General features: G+C 36.0%; 1 protein-coding gene across 6 annotated transcripts in view; it reads left to right on the top strand.

Annotated features, from left to right (window-relative positions):
- Window positions 1-20,551, top strand: part of ZMYND11 (zinc finger MYND-type containing 11) — a 175,763-nt gene that overhangs the window by 145,997 nt on the left and 9,215 nt on the right. For all 6 annotated transcript variants that reach the window (XR_011168056.1, XM_069086556.1, XM_069086555.1 and 3 more), the window contains exons 8-13: window positions 580-635; window positions 3,028-3,105; window positions 4,373-4,491; window positions 18,737-18,944; window positions 19,375-19,443; window positions 20,245-20,517. Coding sequence is in view for 5 of the 6 variants with exons in the window: in XM_069086556.1 (XP_068942657.1) it covers window positions 580-635; window positions 3,028-3,105; window positions 4,373-4,491; window positions 18,737-18,944; window positions 19,375-19,443; window positions 20,245-20,517 (803 nt within the window). In the remaining variant the exon portion in view is untranslated. The remainder of the gene's footprint in view (window positions 1-579; window positions 636-3,027; window positions 3,106-4,372; window positions 4,492-18,736; window positions 18,945-19,374; window positions 19,444-20,244; window positions 20,518-20,551) is intronic.

The following is a 20,551-nucleotide window of genomic DNA, read 5'->3' as shown; positions in this document are numbered from 1 at the left end:
ACAAATTTAAATGTCATCTCTGCTACATATAGCAGTATGTAATCTTGAGCATCTCTGAACCTGAATTTCTGCATCTCTAAAATGAGGATAGAAGTATGTTCATTTTCTACCTCCTAAGGTTGTTGTAAAGATATATGCGATAAAGTGAAGGTAAGGGGAGGATTTGGGGCATATGAACTTCATAATTATAAAATGCTACTCACACGTATGTGTATTATAATGTTACAGATAATAAACAGATTATGATTGCTTCTGTAATTGGTTTGTTTGTGTTTTTTAAATACAGATGTCCTAGTCAATCAAGAGTTTGAAAAAATCCCTAAACTACATGTGGTTAGGCAGGAAAGTACTCTGTACCTAGACAATTGACACATCTTACTTTGTAAAATTTTTTTGTTCATTTTGATCTTTTAATGGAATTTGGCTTAAATAATACATTTGGTTTAAAATAGCACAGTTGCTTATGTTTTCTTAAGTTTTGAAAAGCATAATGTGAATACCCTAAATCAAATGTTTTAATTTGGCTTACTTGTGTTGTTAGGTTGTTGGTTAATGGGTAATGTCTGTCTTTAATTACAGCGGACAGTGAACAGGCTGACATAGCCAGGATGCTCTATAAAGATACATGTCATGAGGTAATTTTAAAGCCCAATAACTAAACATGTAAGGATTATATCATACTAATTGATGAGAAAATCATCAACATGTAAAACTCTTATAAGCTACAAATGATATGATACTTATTATGACATTTCTTTTTTAAAACTTACCACAGTAGCATTCCTGCTTACATTTTTGCTACATAGCATTACCTTTTTTTTTTTTTGAGGGGGGAAGGCAGGGCAATTGGGATTAAGTAACTTGCCCAAGGTCACATAGCTAGTAAGTGTGAAGTGCCTGAGGCCAGATTTGAATGCAAGTCCTCTTGACTCCAGGGCTGGTACTCTATTCACTGCGCTGTGCTATCTAGCTGCCCAAGTGTTATCTTTCTACAGATGATTTAAGTCTTTTATTCGTTTTATATGTGGTATTTTGATTATTGATTTTTATAGAAAACACCACTAATTAGCTCTAGGAAATGAAAAATCATGAGTTTTTCATTTCCATATCTTTGTAGAAATACAACAGGAATGGTCATAATCATTTAATTTATTCAATCTTCAAGTTCATTTCTCTCTTTGTGAAAATAAAAAATGTCACAAATGTAAAGTTGACATCATTTTGTCATTAATAACATCTGTTACATCAACTGTCTTTCCATAATCAAATTATTACAGTTTTTCAAATACTCTTTTAATTATGTCATTCCCTTTCTGTGTTTGTCCTTAAGTTAACTCACGAGAATATCTGCAAAAAGCAAGTGTTTTCCAACTTTATCATGTCATTCTACCAAAAGTAGTTTCATTTCCATGCCCAGCCACACGTTTTTATTGGCAAATACACTAAGAAAAATTAAGTGTTGGATGCTAGACAGGAAGCAGGTCATATTATGCCTAGAGATCAGCCATGAGCTAAAGGGAACTCTGACAGATTCCAACCCTGAGTTGGGACCAAGGTCCTCTGGATGCATTTACGTCTTGTGACAGTACTGGGGCATAAGGAAGTCCCTCCGAGAAGGACAGAGATTCCCCTTTTGGCCTTTGCTTTCAAGGCCTTGGCTCACAGTGCCCAAGCCCCCACCAGAGGTGACTTTCAAAAAGGAAAGATCCTATTCCACAACCAGGTTTATATCTAAGGAAAGGCCTGTGACACCAGGGATAACAGACCCCTTAAGGAGTTGAGATGCTTTGAATAATATGTCATGACAGTAGGGGCCAGTTTCATGCTTAGGTTTTATTCAAAATAGAGAAGAATCCCAATATACAAGTCAGACATATACATATTAACACAGAATAAAACTTACATAAAGGTGGGACTGTACTGGGGAACACAGAGGTACAAGGCCATTCAAGTGCTCCATACAGGTGAGAAAGGTTGGTCCCAGAAAAGCAGCATGTTCCTGAGGAGGAAAACTGTGTTCCCAAGGAAGGAACATCTACACCTGTAAAGGGGAGAGGTACTCTAGAGTACCCTTTTTTTTTTTTTTTTTGGCTTTTTTGGAGGGGGGAAAGCAGGGCAGTTGGGGTTAAGTTACTTGCCCAAGGTCACACAGCTAGTGTTAAGTGTCTGAGACTGGATTTGAACTCAGGTCCTCCTGACTCCAGGGCTGATGCTCTATCCACTGTGCCACCTAGCCGCCCTGAGTACCCTTCTGAGAGTGGGACATTAACTCCCATTGTTATAACTTATTGTTCATGGCATCTGAACTCATTAAGGGGTTTGGTTCCTCTCAACTTCTCTGACTGAGCCATAGGGCTTTCTTTACACATAGACCTGTTCCCAGGACAGGAACTTTGCCTTTTGATGGTAACACCTCTGGTTGGGGCTTGGGCACTGTGATCCCAGTCCTCAAAATCAAGAGAGAAAAGGGGAACCTCTTTCACTCTGGAGGGACCCCCTTATGCCAGAGGACCGTCATGAGACACTTATTAATGTTAAATCTCTTCACCCTACTATCTGCTTGAGAAAGGAAGTTACCCAAGGATCCCTCCAAAGATTGAACCTAGAAACCTGCACATTTTAACTGGGTCAACTTTCAAAAAAATTATTAATAAAGCAGATATTTAAATGACATTTCTTAAGAACTATTTGGTATTTTGATTTTAAGATTTTATCACTCACAAATACAGACTTTTTCCCTGACAAGTGTTATTTTTTTAATGCTTTTCTGTCATTTCACAGATGTGACCTAAAGACAGCATTTTCTTTTATATAAAAGAGTATAGAATTTTAAATTTTTCACTCAAAAATTTAATTTTGGTATTTCCAGTTATGAACTTAAGCACCTTTGTAGAAAGCTAAACCTTGTAAATGTTAATCTATTTATAGAAATTTTCAATCTCTTTGAGTCCTCATTGATGTGCATGCATGTTTTTACACAAGACAACTAAAGATTCTTTGATTGAATTTTTTGTTTTTATTTTTCAGCTGGATGAACTGCAGCTTTGCAAGAATTGCTTCTATTTGTCAAATGCACGTCCTGACAACTGGTTCTGCTATCCTTGTGTATGTTTGTGAAATTTAGAAATTTACTTATTTCCCCTTTTTGCAACTACTAGTGTTTTGCCTCTTAACTGTTAGATTGTTTTAAATACATTCCCAATATATCCAGTTTTTGCTATTGCTAAAAATTACTTATAATAAATAACATGCCTACATATATTTTTTATACTGTGTACCAAATTTTCTTGAGATTGATTCTTTTTAACTTTTTCATAAATATATAATGTCAAAGCCATGGTTTCTTGTATTAAATGTGTTCAAGTAGGAAGCTATCAGCATTATACTTTTAATCATCACTCAAATCAAAATGAGAGATAAAGTGTCATTTAGTGTTGAAAACACAGAGGCTTTCTCTGTATCTGCTATTGAGATATTTCAAGCTTGATTTTTTTCCCCCTCTTTAGTTACTTTTGTAAGAGTTTTGTGGCCTTTTTGTTTGGCCACAGCATTCTGAGTGCTCTGAATGGGTAATTACCACACTGAATCTAGGGAGGAATGAGAAAAAGGAATTTAAGCGAGCCTATTAATCCCATGCTTGCCACCACAAAAAGTTTCTGGCCCGACAAGGGCATGAAAAGAATCCATGAGTATACCTGTCTGACAGCCCCTTGCCATGTACATTACCCAGCTTCCTTGAACAGATGGAGGTCTTTGTTCATCAGGGAGAATAACAGCATCTACCTCACAGAATTGTTGAGAACATCAGATGAGATAATCTATGTACAGTTCTCCACAAACCTTCAAACACTATATAAATGCTAGCTTCAAGTAAAGTGATTAAAGTAACCAAATGATTCGAAAATTTAACTTAAGTAGTTTATTATATTTCTGAAAATAAGTTCTGTTGCCCTTAAGATAGAAGACCTTAAGAGCCGAGCATTCTTTTGTTTTCAGTGCACAGTGGCATTCATGGCTTTAAATGGTACTGACTAACTTGCTCCATAATATAGCTGGTAATCCAGAAAAGATTGTTTTCAGTCATCTAGGAAATGGAAGGGAAGCTATATTACTACCTTTTTCTCAGCAATGATTGTATATATTTGTTTTTTCTTGAAAAATTACCACATTTTCTTATAGGAAGGAATAGTATCTACTATGTAAAAACATTCCATATTATCATATAATCATAAAAATATTTAAGTTAAATGTAGAAAATAACAGCTTTGATTTTAAATGACTAACATAATAACTTACCTTATAGTTTAAATACTAATAGTATATTTACTGTAACATTTTAAAAATTATAAAGGGAAATATGTTTCATTTTTAGATACCTAATCACGAGCTGGTTTGGGCCAAAATGAAGGGTTTCGGGTTTTGGCCAGCCAAAGTCATGCAGAAAGAGGACAATCAAGTTGATGTTCGCTTCTTTGGTCACCATCACCAAAGGTAATCTATGAATCTGTTATGCAAATTGTCATAAGCTGCCTTACCTTTAAAGAAGCTGTCTTTTAAAAATGTCACACCTCTTATTACTCTCAAATTTACTAATGTATGCATGTTTTCAAGACTGTTTCAAAATATAACGAAATATTATTCAGTCATAGAAGACTTGAGGTAAGGGCCTCTCTCAAATAGCTATAAAGTTTGATTTATATTGAATAAAAAGAAATGGACCGTATATGGCCCATCCTTAAACTTTAATGATTATCACCAAGTTTTAGAAAAAATTTGTCATACATTGCATAATCATCTGATAAATATATTTAATATGTCTAAATCAGTCATAAAGCCTGAACCAAATACTTACTGAGCAAATAGAATAATATATTATTTCCTTGTGTACTAAATTCAGGACATTTGTGTAACCAATACTATTTAATAATGTAACAGTAGTGTATTAGCCTTGAATATTGGTTAAACAAAGACAGTAAGATAGAAAGGTTCAGAGTGCAATGTGGATTTAGTGCTATTGTAACATGATAGCAGTAGTTTCAACCTTTCTAACAAAACGCTAATAAAACTCAAGAGATTTTAACATTAGGCAGATGATCACCTTTCAGGTAGAAGATGCAGTTAGACTAGGTGCATAAAAATAAATGTAACTCTTTTCAATATACATGATAATTGTATGCCTATAATAGTAGTAAGACATAGTTTCTAACTTAGAAAACTTTTCTTTTTCTTTATTGTTTGCAAAAGAGGCTCAATTTCCACATATTTTTCAGAGTATGGATTTAGATGTTTATCAATGGCAAAAATAATTTTTGTTTTTCATTTCCACAAAATTATTTTGAATAATTTTACTTTCACAAAATGGATTGAATATATTGTGACACATACATCTATATCATATCTGCCAACCACATTGATGTTACTAAAATTTTAATTAACACTTAAATTTTATTAAATCCTACTATGTGTTAATCACTGTATTAGTTGCTAGGGCTACAGAGGCAAAAATGAAGTAGACCCTGACCTCAAGGAGCTTATAGTCTATTAAGTGACACAAGTAAGACTCCCATGGATTTAACTATCATCTCCATGCAGATGACTTGGAAATACACATATCTAGCTCTGGCTTCTCCTTTGACCTTCAATCCAGTATCACCAGTTGACTATTAGATATTTCAAACTGGATGTCCCAGAGACATTTTAAGCTCAACATGTCTACAACTGAACTTATTATCTTTTGAGACAGCTAGGTGACACAGAGGATAAAGCTCTAGACCTGGAATTAGGAAGACCTGAGTTCAAATCCAGCCTCAGACATGTACTGACTGTGTGATTTTAATCGTCACCTCATCTCTGTCTGCCTCAGTTTCCTCATCTGTCAAATAGGGACAATAATATCACCAACCTTGCAGGATTGTTGTGAGGATCAAATGAGATACTATTTATAAAGTGGGTGGCACTGTGCTTTATTATAAGTGTTTTATAAATGTGCAGTAGAAGCAGGGCAATAGAAAGAGTGCCATGTCTGGAGTCAGGAAGACGCCTCTTCCGGAGTTCAAATCTGGCCTCAGATACTTCCTCACTGTATGACCCTGGGCATGTCATTTAACCCTCTTTCCCTCAATTTCCTTATCTGGAAAATGAGATGGAGAAGGAAATGGCAAACCACTCCAGAATCTTTGCCAAGAAAACCTCAAGTGATGTCATGAAGAGTTGGACAAAACTGAAATGACTGAACAGCAACAACAGCATTCTCTTGCTTTTCCTTCCCTTTCCCTTTTCACAAAAACCCTTTCTTTGAAACTTTCCTCTTTCTGTTGAATGAACCACCATCTTTCCTGTCTCTTATGTTTGAAACTTCAGCACTGTCTCAGACTCTTCACTGTCCTTTTATCCAGTCAGTTGGTAAATCTTGCCATTTCTTCCTTTACAACATCTTTTGCATCTGATTTCTTCTCTCCACTCATGCAACTACCATAGTTCAGGTCCTTGTTACCTCTCACCTATATTATTGCTACAATTTCTTAATTGGTCTCCTTGCCTCAGTTCTCTCACCACTCCAGTTCATTCATACTTGACTTCCTTAAGTAACTTTCTTAAGTACAGATCTGATTATGTGACTTTCCTACTAAACCAAGTCCAGTTGGTGTAAAGCCAAGCACAAGCAGTTCTCCAGAGGACTGCTGCTGTGAATAGCTTTAAGGTTCTGATCACATAGTATAGTGAACTCTCTATTTATTCAGTAATAAACTAAGACAAAACATTCACAGAAACCAAAGTACAACATTTACAGTGTTATAACATAACAACTTATCACTAAAGTGGCCACATAGTTTTAAGCAAAAGGTATCATTCAGTAAGTCCTTAACTCAATCATCCTTAAGGAACAAAGGGACACAAAGTACAAAGGTCAAAGTTCTCTACCCCTGGATCACAGTAAATCATGATCTTCTCAGTCAACATTAAGTACCCAAGAAGAGGTCTCTTCATCTTGACTTGAGACTGGCTCTCAGATTCCATGGTTCCTCTTCCATGGTCCCAGCTTCTGCCTGAATCTACCCAACTATCACCTGAATTCAAAGGTAGGCAACTCTCAGCTCCTCATCCAGTTCCATATTGAAGCTCACAGTAAGTATCCAGTCCACCTCAAATCCTTTGCAGTTTCTGTTTCTGGGAAGACAAAGCTTAACAGAGCCACAATAACATTCATACACATTTCCAGCACCATCATCAGTTCAGTATCTACCTGTGAAATCAACACAGACCTACCAACAAGGTCTGAGAACTCAACACACATCAGTAGGGTGCTAGGACCTCCAAAACCCTTCTCCAGGACTTCCGTAAACAGACAACAAGGAAATCCTCTTTCAGGGCTTCCTATAAGGTCCCTGTACAAAGTATCACAAACAAGAATCAACACAGACAGAACAGACAAACAGAGTGCCTGGACACCACAAAATTCCCCTTCTCAATTCTGCTCTTTCCCAGCTTGTGACTCTCCTTATATATGGTCATTAGCTCCTCCCTATTCCTGTTGCATCAGCAATTTCCTCCCACTGTGGGGTTCACAAGTTCTGTTTCTTAACAAAAACTTGATATAATCATGTGCAAAGCTTAAAAGAAACTTGAACTGAAACAAGGTGCTAAATAATTAAATAGCTGAAACAAGGCGCTAAGTACTTCTTTGCTTGCCATTACAGTTAGCTACCAATTCCCATAGAATAAAATATAAATAACTTTTTTTTAGCTTTTAAAGCCCTTCCCAACTTGACTTCAACCTCCCAGCTTCATTGTACACTTTCCCTTCCCCTGAACAATCTGATCCAACCCAAACATCTTTCCCTCTGTTCCTCCAACACTATCTCGCATGTCCATTCCTTTGCACAGTTATCCTTCATGCCTGGAATGCAACTCCCTCCTTACCTTTGCCTCATAAAGTCACCTTCTTTTCTTTTAAGTTGTAGCTCAGGCACTCTCTTTTGCCTGAAATTCTTTCTGATTCCTCCAACTTCCATTGTTAAATTTTTTTGTATTTAACCACATTGTAAATGTATATATCTATATAAATATATACACACTTATCTTCTCCACTAGAATGTAAGCTCATTGCAAGCAGAGATCATTGCATTCTTTGTATTGTATTCCCAGCACCTGGCACAGACATTTTTTTTTAAGCAATCGAGGTTAAGTAACTTGCTCAAGGTTACATGGCCAGGTGTTTCTGGGTGGGTGCTAAGTGTCTGAGCCCGGATTTGATCCCCGGGTCATCCCGACACTGGAGCCGGTGCTCTTACTCACTGTGCTACCTGGCCACCCCAGCACAGACATTTAATAAATAAAGACAAGATAATTTGGAATGAAAGACCTAGCAGCGGGGAAGTGAAGGAAGAGTCTCCTGTAAGGGGTATTGTTTAAGCTGCTTTTGGAAGGAAACTGGGTTTTCCAAGAAGCTAAAGTGAAGGCAAAGGTACTGATGTGGGAGACAGACTGTTTTATGTGAGGAACAACAAGAAGGCCAGTTGGACTAGATTGTGAGATAATGAATTTCAAGCCTAGAAACATGGAATTAGAGACAGATTGTAGGGGCCTCTAACAAACCAAAAAGAGTTTGTATTTGAGCCTAGAGATAATAGGGAACTAGGGGAATTTGCTGAACTCAGGATGGATATGTTTGAATATATGCTTTAGTAATATCATTCTGACAGCTGTGTAGAGGATGGAATGGAATGGAATAAGGAGAAACCTGAGACAGGAAGAACAATTAGGGAATCATTGTAGTAATCCATAAGAGGTGATGAATGGCCAAGCTAGAGTGGTGATAATGACAGTGTGAGTTAAGGGAGAGAGGAGGGGAACAGACTCTAGAAATGTGGGAGTAGAAATAAACTGCTTAGCAACTGATAGCATATATAAGGTTAGGGGAAGTGGTGAATCAGGGCTGGCTCTGAGATTGTTAACCTGGATGACTGGAAGGGTATTGGTGCCCTCAGCAGAAATAGGGACATTAGGGCATGGTATGGGTTTGGGAGAAAAGCTAATGAGGTCTGTTTGGAACATTTAGAACATTTTAACATTTGAAGCCTTTGAGTCTTTCAGTTCAAGATGTCCAACAGGATAGTTAGTAATGTGGATTTAGAGCACCAGAGAAAGCCTATGGCTTAGATTGTCTAGATATCTCAGGGTTATCTGTTTAAAAATGATTCATGGGACCTAATCAGTTCACCCAGAGAGAGAATGGAGAGAGACAGAGAAGAGGACCCAGGATAGAGCCTTGGAAGATCTACTTAGAGTTAAGGCATAATATGGATAATGATCCCACAAAGGACTGGTCAAATGGACAGAAAAGAATCAGGAGAGAGAAGTGTCATGAAAACCTTGAGAAGAGAGATTACTCAGGAGGACAGAGGAGTCTGCACCCATAATTTAATAAATTATAGTTGCTGCAGATAGACCACAATAAATGAGGTCTCAGAAAAGGCTGGTAGATTTGTCAGTTGAGCCTAACTTGGAGAGAATGGTTTCATTTGAGCAGAGATTAGAAACTGGGTGGCAAGAGTTTGAGAAGGAAATTTGAGGAGAGGAAGTCAAGGTATACCGATAAAGAATTTTACTATTGTGGGTTGAAAGACATAAGGTATTAGTTTGAGAAGATAAAGTTGAGTGAGGGTTTTGTGAGGATGGTGGAGAACTGAACATGTTTGTAGATAGCAGGTAATGAACCAGTAAATAAGGAGAGATTAAAGAATAGCAGAAGAGAATGAATGTAAGGAACAATATTCCAGAGAATACAGCAAGGATGGGATTAATGGTAAAGGGGTTGAACAAAGAAGTAGTGGTGGTTTTAGAGGTCTGCATATTTTCACAGCATTCCTGTTATGTGCAACACCCAAAGATTTTGATCCATATGATCTGTGGAGGTTTGGGACATAAGATGTACTCAGATATATAATTATAATACAAAGTTGAATGAAGTAAGTTTTATAAGAGAAGTAAAAACAATGCTGTAGGAGTTCAGGTGAAAGAGGATTTGTTTTCATCTGACTTACCTAAGGAAAGCTTCGTAGAAGAGCTGTTTGAACTAAACCTTGAAGAATAGGTACATAGTGGTTTAATGAAATTATCATTCACAAGGTCATAATAGTTAGTTATCCTAACCTTTTAAAGAAAAAGAAAGGAATTTATATGAAATTATTCAGTTCACTTAACATAAATAATTTTACAACAATTATTTTTAAAGTATATAAAATGAAATAAGAGTAAAAGTTAGCATTTATGTAGCACTTCAGTGTTTGCAAAGTGCTGTACATATTATTTTATCCTCATAATAGCCCCGTAAGAGGTAGGTGCTATTATTATCTCATTTTACAGATAAGGAAACTGAGACTGAGAGAGGGGAAGTGATTTGCCTAGAGTCACACAGCTGGGAAGTATCTTACAAATTTTGAGGCTCAGATCTCCTTGACTCCTAAGTCCAGTACCCTTACCAATTGCACCAAATGAAGTTTTCAAAAGTCACAATTTAGTTTGTTAAATCTCCCAAAATCAATCCTGAAGCCTGTTAAGGTAGGTGAGAGGTACTCTGTCACAGTGGTATCAAGATAAGTGGATAATTGTAGTTACTAATGTTGAACAAAAAATGGAGAACGTGGCAAGTCTTGTAAATGCCATGCTATTTTGAGCAACTACTTCATTAAACATTTACTTAATAAGAATAACATGAATATCTTAACATCATGGTTGTTAATAACTATTGAAACTATGATATTATACATTTCAAGAATTTCATATAGTAGTAGGCTTTATTGAAACAATTCAGTCCAATAAGAATCTTTTTAGGAAGAAGATTCTATAATTTGATATAGTAGTTTAATTTTTCCTGTCTTCCACTTGGACAGATATGTTTAATAAACTGATTTGAAACAAGGAGTAAAAGATATTTTAAATTCAAATACCTCTCAGAATCACTTTTTCATTTTCAGTCCATCTAAGGTTGTAGACACATCTGTCCAGCATCTTGCATATAGTAAGTGCTTAAGAAAATGAGATCCTGATTAGTACAAATAATGAATCCTTTAAAGTGGTCTCATCTATTTGAATTTTCACTATTAACTCACTGAAAATATGCAGTGCAAATTTGAATAATTCGACTATGTCACAGGATTCACTATTCACACTAATCAGGACCTGGCAGCAAATATTTGCTGAATGGAAACTAAGAACTCAAAAGAGAGTAAGAGTCGACTGTAACAATGTCCTTAACCTAGGAACAATGCAGATTTATTCAGTATTTTAAGGTTTATAAGTCTGTTTCTTCGTAAAAATCTGATGTTATACAGTTATTTTACAGATAAGGAAATTGAAGTATCATTTAAGTAACTTATCCACGTAAATGAACTGAATGGTAGAGTTAGAATTCAAACCCAGATATTTTTACTTTAGGGCTTTTGATCTTGGAGTATCACACTGCCTTCAAGTCAGTCATGGGAACAGATCTTTTTAAAGTTAGTATCACATGTCAGATTTTGTACTACTCAGGACCTTGTTTTCTTAAGCATCAACTATGTGCAAGATACTGGACTGTAACCTTAGATGGACTGAAAATAAAAAAGTGATTCTGAGAGATTTTTGAACTTAAAATATCTCTCTGCTTGTTAAGGAGGAAGATAATGATTTCCTTGTGACTGAGGTGGAGAATGGTGGTACTTTGGGCAGCAAGAAGGATGTAACTGCAGGAGAGTCTACAAGATCTCCAGTTTTTAATAGAACAAGACTTGTGGGTGTTTGCCTCTTTCGTCCTTTAGTACCTTTCATCCTAAAGGCAGCTGATGTCTATGAAATCAGAAAGGTCCTGGGAGAAATGGGAAGGAACATCAAGATCATCAGCAGAACTGGGGACCATGAAGGAGTCTGAAGATCCGCTGAGCTTCTGGAGGCTCCTAATGGCTTTATAGTAGCTTGGCCGGGGAAGGGAGGGAGGGCGCTAATAAGTATTGATGATGCCCCTGCAGAAAAGTTCTTGAAGATGAAGAATGAAAGGTGTAATCAAATTGGGATACCTGTTATTTGTGCCCCTCAGATGCTAGAGGGCATGATTAAGAAGCCAGACCCCAACACAAGTCAAGTCTGTGACACAAGCAGTGGTGTGACCAATGTGTTGTCCTAGATGGAGCTGATTGAATTATGTTGTCTGAGGACACTACTGAAAGAGGCTACCTAAGAGAAACTGTGCAAATGCTATGCTTGATTGCCTGAGAGGCAGAGGCTCTTTGACTTGCAGATGTTTGAAAGACTTCACCCTTAGAACCAAGGATCCCACTGAAGGTGCTACTGTGGGTACCCTAAAGGCTTCTTTCAAGTGTTTCATTGGGGCCATTATTGTCCTTACCAAGTCTGGAAATTCTATTCACCAGGGAGATGGGTACCATTCTTGGACCCCCCCCTCCCCATCATCCCTATTACTTATAGTTATGCATCTTTCCTGTGGTGTATAGGGAGTTCAACTATAATTCAGTCTGAAGATAGGAACTGTAAGGTTAACTTTGGAGAATGGAAGTTAGCAAAACTCTTGGCTTCTTCAAGAAAGATATGTTGGGGCAGCTAGGTGGCGCAGTGAATAGAGCACCAGCCCTGGAGTCAGGAGGACCTGAGTTCAAATCCAGCCTCAGGCACTTGACACACTAGCCGTGTGACCTTGGGCAAGTCACTTAACCTCAGTTGCCCTGCCCTTCCCCCTCCAAAGAGCAATATATATATTTGTGGTCCTTTTACTGGTAGGTTGGCATCCAGGTCCACACTTCACCAAAGCTATGTGTGTGCTGCCAGTTACATAAAAGGGCACATAAAAAAGACCTCATAACTCTAGCACCTTCCATTCCCTACCCCTGCCTGCATCCATCACACCAGCAAATGTCTATAGTGTTGTTCATTCAAGGCTATTGGTGACTTTATACTGCTGAAATACCAAAAAAGAAAAATTAAAGTTCCTTTTTAAATGGGGCAAAGTGACCAAAAATATTAGATAGGTATAGTTTGTCTTATTCTGCTTTGTTTCATATAGCAGAATACCTCATGCATGGTACTTTCAGTTGTGTTACACAGCCAAGTCCATCACTGATAAACTGTATAAATACCTTTTTGTTCTTTAAAAATAACTTTTCTACTATTAATAATAGTCCAGCCTGAGCTCATATGTTATAGTTGTAACTACATTTTCTTTTCTTTTTCCAACTACAATTTTCATTTGGCAAGTAAATATACAGACGGGAAATGCTATGAAGTGGTGTCATAGATTCTTAGTCAAAATGGAGAAAGTAGTATTGAAAAACTTCTTCCTATATGTTTCTCATGGAAATTATGTCAATACTTCATTGGATTCTGTGATCTTATTGATGTTGGAACTTCTCCCAGTGTTGTCTTTCTGTGCCTCCTGTGAATATCTGTGCTAAGATTCCCACCCAGCATGCTAAGACTCTTCTTTTCACGGCTCTTAGGTTTCATGGATACCATCAGAACACACAGGCCCTTGTTCTCCTTTTTTGACTGTCCCACATTTTTCAATCTTATTATGTTTCTGATGACATCCTCTGTGCCACTCTTTCTATACAATCCTAAATTGGTGATGTATGTTGGGGTTTGAAGTAATATTTTATTTTTCCCCCCAATTACATGTAAAAACAATTTTTAATATTTTTTTATTGGTCTATATAGGGTTTTTTTTTTTGCTTTTATTAATTTGTTTACTTTTAGTTTACAAGATTCAGTTCCACAATTCCTTGAGTTTCAAATTTTCTCTCCCTCCCCCATGGCAGCATACAATCAAGTATAGTATCAGCAAATACTTTCACATTGGACATTAGTCAGGTTATAAAGAGCGATTGTATAAGATAGAATGAACAATGAGAAAGGGGAAATAAAACCAAACAGGAAAAAGAAAAAGAGCAGGGAATTTGCTTCAATATGGATTCAAACTCAGTTCTTTCTCTGGATGTAGACATCTCTCTCCATCATGAGACTTTTGGGTTTGACTTATAACACTGAATTGCTGAGAAGAGTCCAGTCTTATCAAAATTGGTTGTCACACATACTTTGTGTCTGTAATTATATACAGATTTCTCCTGGCTCTACTCTTCTCACTCATATAAGCCTCTCCAGGTAAATATGAAGTCCATCTGCTCCTCATTTCTCATAGCACAATAGTATTCCATTACATGCCTATACCACAATTTGTTCAGCCATTCCCCAATTGATGGGCACCCCCTTAATTTCCAATTCGTTGCCACCACAAAAAGAGCTGCTATGAATATTTTTGTACATATGGGTCTTCCTCCCACTTCTGTGATCTTTTTGGGATACAACCCTAGAAGTAGTATTGCTGGGTCAAAGGGTATGAAATTATTTATAGCCCTTTGGGCATAATTCCAGATTGCGCTCCAGAATGGTTGGATCAGTTCACAACTCCACCAGCAATGATTAGTGTTCCAATTTGTCCACATCTTCTCCAGCATTTGTCATTTTCCTATTTTGTTATCTTAGCCAATCTGACTGGTGAGATGTGGTACCTCAGAGTTGTCTTGATTTGCATTTCTCTAATCAATAGTGATTTAGAGCATTTTTTCATATGCTTATAGATATCTTTAATTTTTTCCTCTGAGAACTGCCTGTTCATATCCTTTGACCATTTATCAATTGACTTGTATTCTTATAGATTTGACTCAATTCTCTGTATATTTTAGAAATGAGTCCTTTATCAGAGACATAGGTTGTAAAAATTCTTTCCCAGTTTTCCACTCCCCTCCTAATCCTGGTTACATTGGCTTTGTTTGTACAGAAGCTTTTCAATTTAATGTAATCAAAATTATCCATTTTGCATTTTATAATACTCTCTAATTCTTGTTTGGTCATAAAATATTTCCCTCTCCACAAATCTGACAGGTAAATAATTCCTTGCTTTCCCATATCGCTTACAGTATAGGCCTTTATACCTAGATCATGTACCCATTTAGACTTGATGGTGTTAGTGTTCTGTGCCCATTTTCTGCCATACTATATTCCAGTTTTCCCAGCAGTTTTTGTGAAATAGTGAGTTCTTATCCCCAAAACTGGGGTCCTTGGTTTTATCAAACAATAGATTACTACAGTCATTGAGTGCTGCATCTCGTGTGCCCAGTCTATTCCATTGATCCACTAATCTGTTCCTCAGGCAGTACCAAGTAGTTTTGAGGATTGCTGCTTTATAATACATATTAAAATCTGGTATAGCTAGTCCACCATCCCTAACATTTCTTTTCATTAGTTCCCTTGATATTCTGGACCTTTTGTTCTTCCAAATGAATTTTGTTACTATTTTTTCTAGCTTTATAAAGTATTTTTTTTTTTTTGGTAAATTGATTGGTATGGCACTAAATATATAATTTAATTTAGGTAAAATTGTCATTTTTATTATATTAGCTCAACCCAGCCACGAGCAATTGATGTCTTTTCAATTAGTTAGATCTGACTTTATGTGTGTGAAAAGTGTTTTGTAGTTGTGTTCATATAGGTCCTGGGTTTGTTTTGGCAGGTAGATCCCCAAATATTTTATAATGTCTACAGTAACTTTAAATGGGATTTCTCTTTCTATCTCTTGCTGTTGAATTTCATTAGAAATATACAGGAATGCCAAGGATTTATGTGGGTTTATTTTATATCCTGCAACTTGTTTCACCATGATCTTATTGGAAATGCTTCTAGCTTATCCCCATTACATATAATACTTACTGATGGCTTTAAATAGATGCTACCTATTATTTTAAGGAAGGCTTCATTTATTCCTATACTTTCTAGTGTTTTTAATAGGAATGGATGTGTTTTTTCAAAAGCCTTTTTGCATCTATTGAGATGATCATGTGATTTTTGCTCGTTTTTTATTTTTTAATTTATAAAATTTATATTTTTAAAAAATTTATATTTTCAAAAAAATACTTCATTTTTATTTTCAAATGGTAATTTTATTTTTCCCCCGATTACATGTAAAAACAATTTTAAACATTTTTTTAAAAAATGTTGAGTTCCAAATTTTCTCCCTCCCTCTCTTATCTCTCCTCTCTCCAAAACAGTAAGCAATATGATATATGTTACACATATGCAATCATATTTCCATGTTAGTCATGTTGTGAAAGAAGACATAGACTCAAAGAAAAAACAAAACCACAAAAAAAGCAAGAAAGTGAAAAACTCTATGCTTTCAATATGCATTCAGACTCCATCAGTTTTTTCTCTGCATGTAGATGGCATTTTTCTTCATCGGTCCTTCAGAATTGTCTTGGATCATTATATTGCTGAAAACAGCTAAGTCATTCACAGTCATTGTTCAATATTGCTGTTACTGTATACAATGTTCTCCTGGTTCTTGCTTACTTCATTTTGCATCAGTTCACATAAGTCTTTCCAGGTTTTTCTGAAATTAGCCTGCTTTTTATTATTTATAGCACAAGAGTATTTCATTACAGTCATATGTCACAACTTGTTTAGCCATTCCCCAACTGATGGGCATTCCCTCAATTTCATTAGTGATTTGTTGCAAATTATGTCTGTTTTTCCCTGACTCATTAGATGCTCCTTAACCTAAATTCTACTTAAATGGTAGGGCTACATGATTTGAAGCCATGCAGCATTACTAGAATAGATTTTTGGTTTTATTTTTTTGTACTAGACCTGTGATTTCATTGTTGTATGTAATTCTTAGAAAGGAAACTTCCCACAGTGAATGCAGATTATCACCTGTTCTACAAATGATAAAGAGTTGCCTGGGGCACTGAGGTTAAATGACTCATTCAAAGTTGCATAGCCATTGGACTTGAACCCAGGTCTTCCTGATTCTTCTGGCAATTTCTGCCCATTATGCTATTCTGTTCCTTCTCTTTTGAAAAACATTGATATTCAAAAGATGGGTCTTTGTTCGTGGGTGAAGTTTAGGGCAGTAAAAAGGGCAGGGTACTTCTGTTTGTACTCTTCCTGTTCATTTCTGGACACAGACATTTGACATCTGCTGCCAAAGGCATCTACTCTTTGACATTTATCTAAAGCTGTCCATCCAGTTGTGTACCCTAATCTTTATAATAGGCATTTTTCTATTTGATTTGCTGTGCAGAGAATTGAGCCGAACTCTTGAGTGATTATCAATCATATTTAGGAAGCTCTGCAGTTATCTTGGGTTTGGTGAAACCAGCACAATCTCATCTACAAAAAGAAGCATTTAGTAGAACCCACTGTCTCTACGGAATCATTTTTTCCATTTGGACTTTGAGCTAGATATCCCCGTAACAGTGACAGACATCTTTGACAAGCATGTATCTCCCCTTTTTCATGTCTCACTTGTTATTAATAATCAAAGGTTTATAACACCAAAGTTATTTCTGTTACAGTATCTTTCAAGGAATATTGTTTGATTTTGATTTTTACAGAAGAGACTTCTTGTTGGGGGAGACCCTTTAAGGTTGCCTGTTTTGCTGCAACAAATCAATTTTTTTTTTAATCAAACAGTAAGTTCACTAGGATTTTATATTCCCTATCCTTTCAGTCAATTATGTGACTGTAAAGATTTGATCTGCTGTAGAATATCATTTGTGAAAGCCTCAAACCTTCATCTAAAATGGTCTTGCTGAATGTGCAGATTATTCTTATAAAATTCAGTAGAGGTGCAAAAGTAGGCACATGGGTCAGTAGTTGTGAATATGTTTTCATTCAGCTGTCTTTTTGGTAATAAGATCCATAGAAGTTTCTGATAGTTAATGTCTGTTGTAGTGTCTATAAGCAAATAGACCTATCTTAGTGTATAAAGTCATTTAGAGTATTCATAATTAATGATATAATGGTCTATAATTGTAATAGAATGCTATTATGCTATAAGAAATGATAAGCTCAATGGTCTTAGAAAAACATGGATAGACTTGCATGAAATAATGAAGAGCAAAATGAGCAGAAACAGGAGAATATTTTATCCAGAAATAGTAATACTGTTTTAAGGAAGATGCTGTGTTCATCCAGAGAAAGAACTGATAAGATATATGTACAGAATGATCATACATATAGGTGTGTGTGTGTGTGTGTGTGTGTGTATATACATACATATATATGTGCATATTTGTATCTAAAAGTAGCCATTTCTGAGGGGAGGAAAAAAATTTACATACCTTTTGTATATTATATTATTATATGTAATATATTCTACATTTTATATTTAATATATTCTATATTTATTATATATTTTAAAGAAATAGCAAATTGTACATAACAGATTTGCAGTTTTGTATGCAATTATCTTTTTTATTATACTATATTATGGAAATGCTTGATTTATTCCATAAATCAAAACTGAAATAAATAATTTTTTAAAAAACTAATGAATCAAGTTCAAATACTGAATAGATTACTTCTAGATTTAAGTTGACCATATTCAACAGATTATTAAAAACATTAGAAGGCTTTGAGAACTTTGAAAAGCAGAATCAGCTTTTTTTTCCTCTTATTATGTTCAGCTGAAATTGTAATTAATGGTCCCATTAATTTTGAACTTCCCTTAGTTTTCCAAATTTGGGCAAGACTCATCAAGTTTTTCACAAATATCGAAGACTATATCTAAATGAGCTATAATATAGGCTTTTTTTAATCCCCTGTGTCCTGCTACCCTCACCCCCATTCCCCACATACATATCCTTACCCTTTGGAAATTTCTAATTTTGCCTTCAAATTCTTTTTACAGGGCCTGGATTCCTTCTGAAAATATACAGGATATCACAGTTAACATCCATCGGTTGCATGTGAAACGCAGTATGGGCTGGAAAAAAGCATGTGATGAGCTAGAACTACATCAACGCTTCCTGCGTGAAGGAAGATTTTGGAAGTCTAAGAATGAGGACCGAGGTGAAGAAGAAGCAGAATCCAGCATCTCCTCTACCAGTAATGAACAGGTAAGTCCTACTCTCATCGGAAACTACAAGTCATTGTTAAATGTGAAAATATTTGAGTGTGTACTCTACCCCATCAGGAACAGAACCTGGGTAATATTTTTGCATTTCTTAACCATGCACAAAAACAAACAGTAGTACACATTGTCTTTGTCTCCTAACCCCTCAAACCAAAGAACCTTAAAGTGTGATCCTCCCAGGAAAGAGGGAGTAAATTACTCACTTTGGGGATATGCATTATTTTTTCAGATCTTTCAGCTATAAAGCACACGGTGCTCCAAGACAGGTAATTTACTAAGCGATGCCAAGTGTCCTAAGAGTACTAAGGCAGAAACAAGCAAGTTACTCCTTTCTCACCTCTAGGTCAGTATTTGCAGCCAAGATGAAGTACTTCACAGTATTGAAATAATAGGTTACTTTTATGTATTCACAGCTGAAGGTCACTCAGGAACCAAGAGCAAAGAAAGGGCGACGTAATCAAAGTGTGGAACCTAAAAAAGAAGTAAGTTATCTAACCTCCTAGTGGCCAAGTGGCACTTGATGCAGAAAATCTTTTCAAAGTCTTGGACAGGATGGCTCCTCCTGTGGATATTTGTGTAAAGTAATTGTCATCATTGAATTAGTTATATCAATCAAGTGTGAATGTTGTCTTATCCCCCTTCACATGTTACACCATTGCTAGAAACAAAGAGAGAGTGGTATCACAGGTGAAAGTTTCCACTTGATTAAAGCATCACTAACTCCAGTAGTTAAGGGGGAAAGGGCACTTTATTTACCATTTAATTTTGCTTGGGAGCTCTCTTTGTTTTACTATTCCTAAAACATAATGAAACATATGAATCAAGCTGACATTTTAAAAGCCATTACTTTTTCAAAATAACAAATCTTTTCTTGATGAAATTCATGTATTATTTTAATTCAAGCTCTAAAGCTGAGTACATAGTCCAGTTACATATTCAGTGAGAAGTGTTGGGAATTTTATAGCAAATTAACTAATAAATCTGGTCAAAAGTGATTTTTTTTAAATGTCAGTTATTAGTATGTAGAATAATTTTATATTTAAATATTGAAGCTTACTAGTATTCAATTTTAAATTATATAACCTATAAAGTTAATCTCTAAGAGACTCAGCATTCAAGTTCCCTTTTAGAGTAACTGATTCTTTAACAGCTATTTGTTACATGGCTATTTATGTCTATTACTAAACTTATATGTCAACATAGTTCTTTCTTTATTCTTATGTCTAAGATGTTTTTCCTTGTTGTCACTGTAGATAATGTCTAGTACTGTTTTTGCCCTCCAGGAACCAGAGCCTGAAACTGAAGCTGTAAGTTCCAGCCAGGAAATTCCCACAATGCCTCAGCCAATAGAAAAGGTTTCGGTCTCTACTCAGACCAAGAAGTTAAGTGCCTCTTCTCCAAGAATGCTGCATCGGAGCACACAGACCACTAATGATGGAGTGTGTCAAAACATGTGCCATGACAAATACACCAAAATCTTTAATGATTTCAAAGACCGGATGAAATCTGACCACAAACGAGAAACTGAAAGGGTTGTACGAGAAGCACTGGAGAAGGTAATCCTGTCTTTGACTTATGATTGGTGTAGTT

Source organism: Petaurus breviceps, unplaced genomic scaffold (assembly GCF_028583685.1).
Source record: "Petaurus breviceps papuanus isolate PSGF00001 unplaced genomic scaffold, PetGlider_PUasm1.0 178, whole genome shotgun sequence".
NCBI classification, from domain to species: Eukaryota; Metazoa; Chordata; class Mammalia; order Diprotodontia; family Petauridae; genus Petaurus; species Petaurus breviceps.
This window is presented reverse-complemented; position numbering and strand designations above follow the sequence as displayed.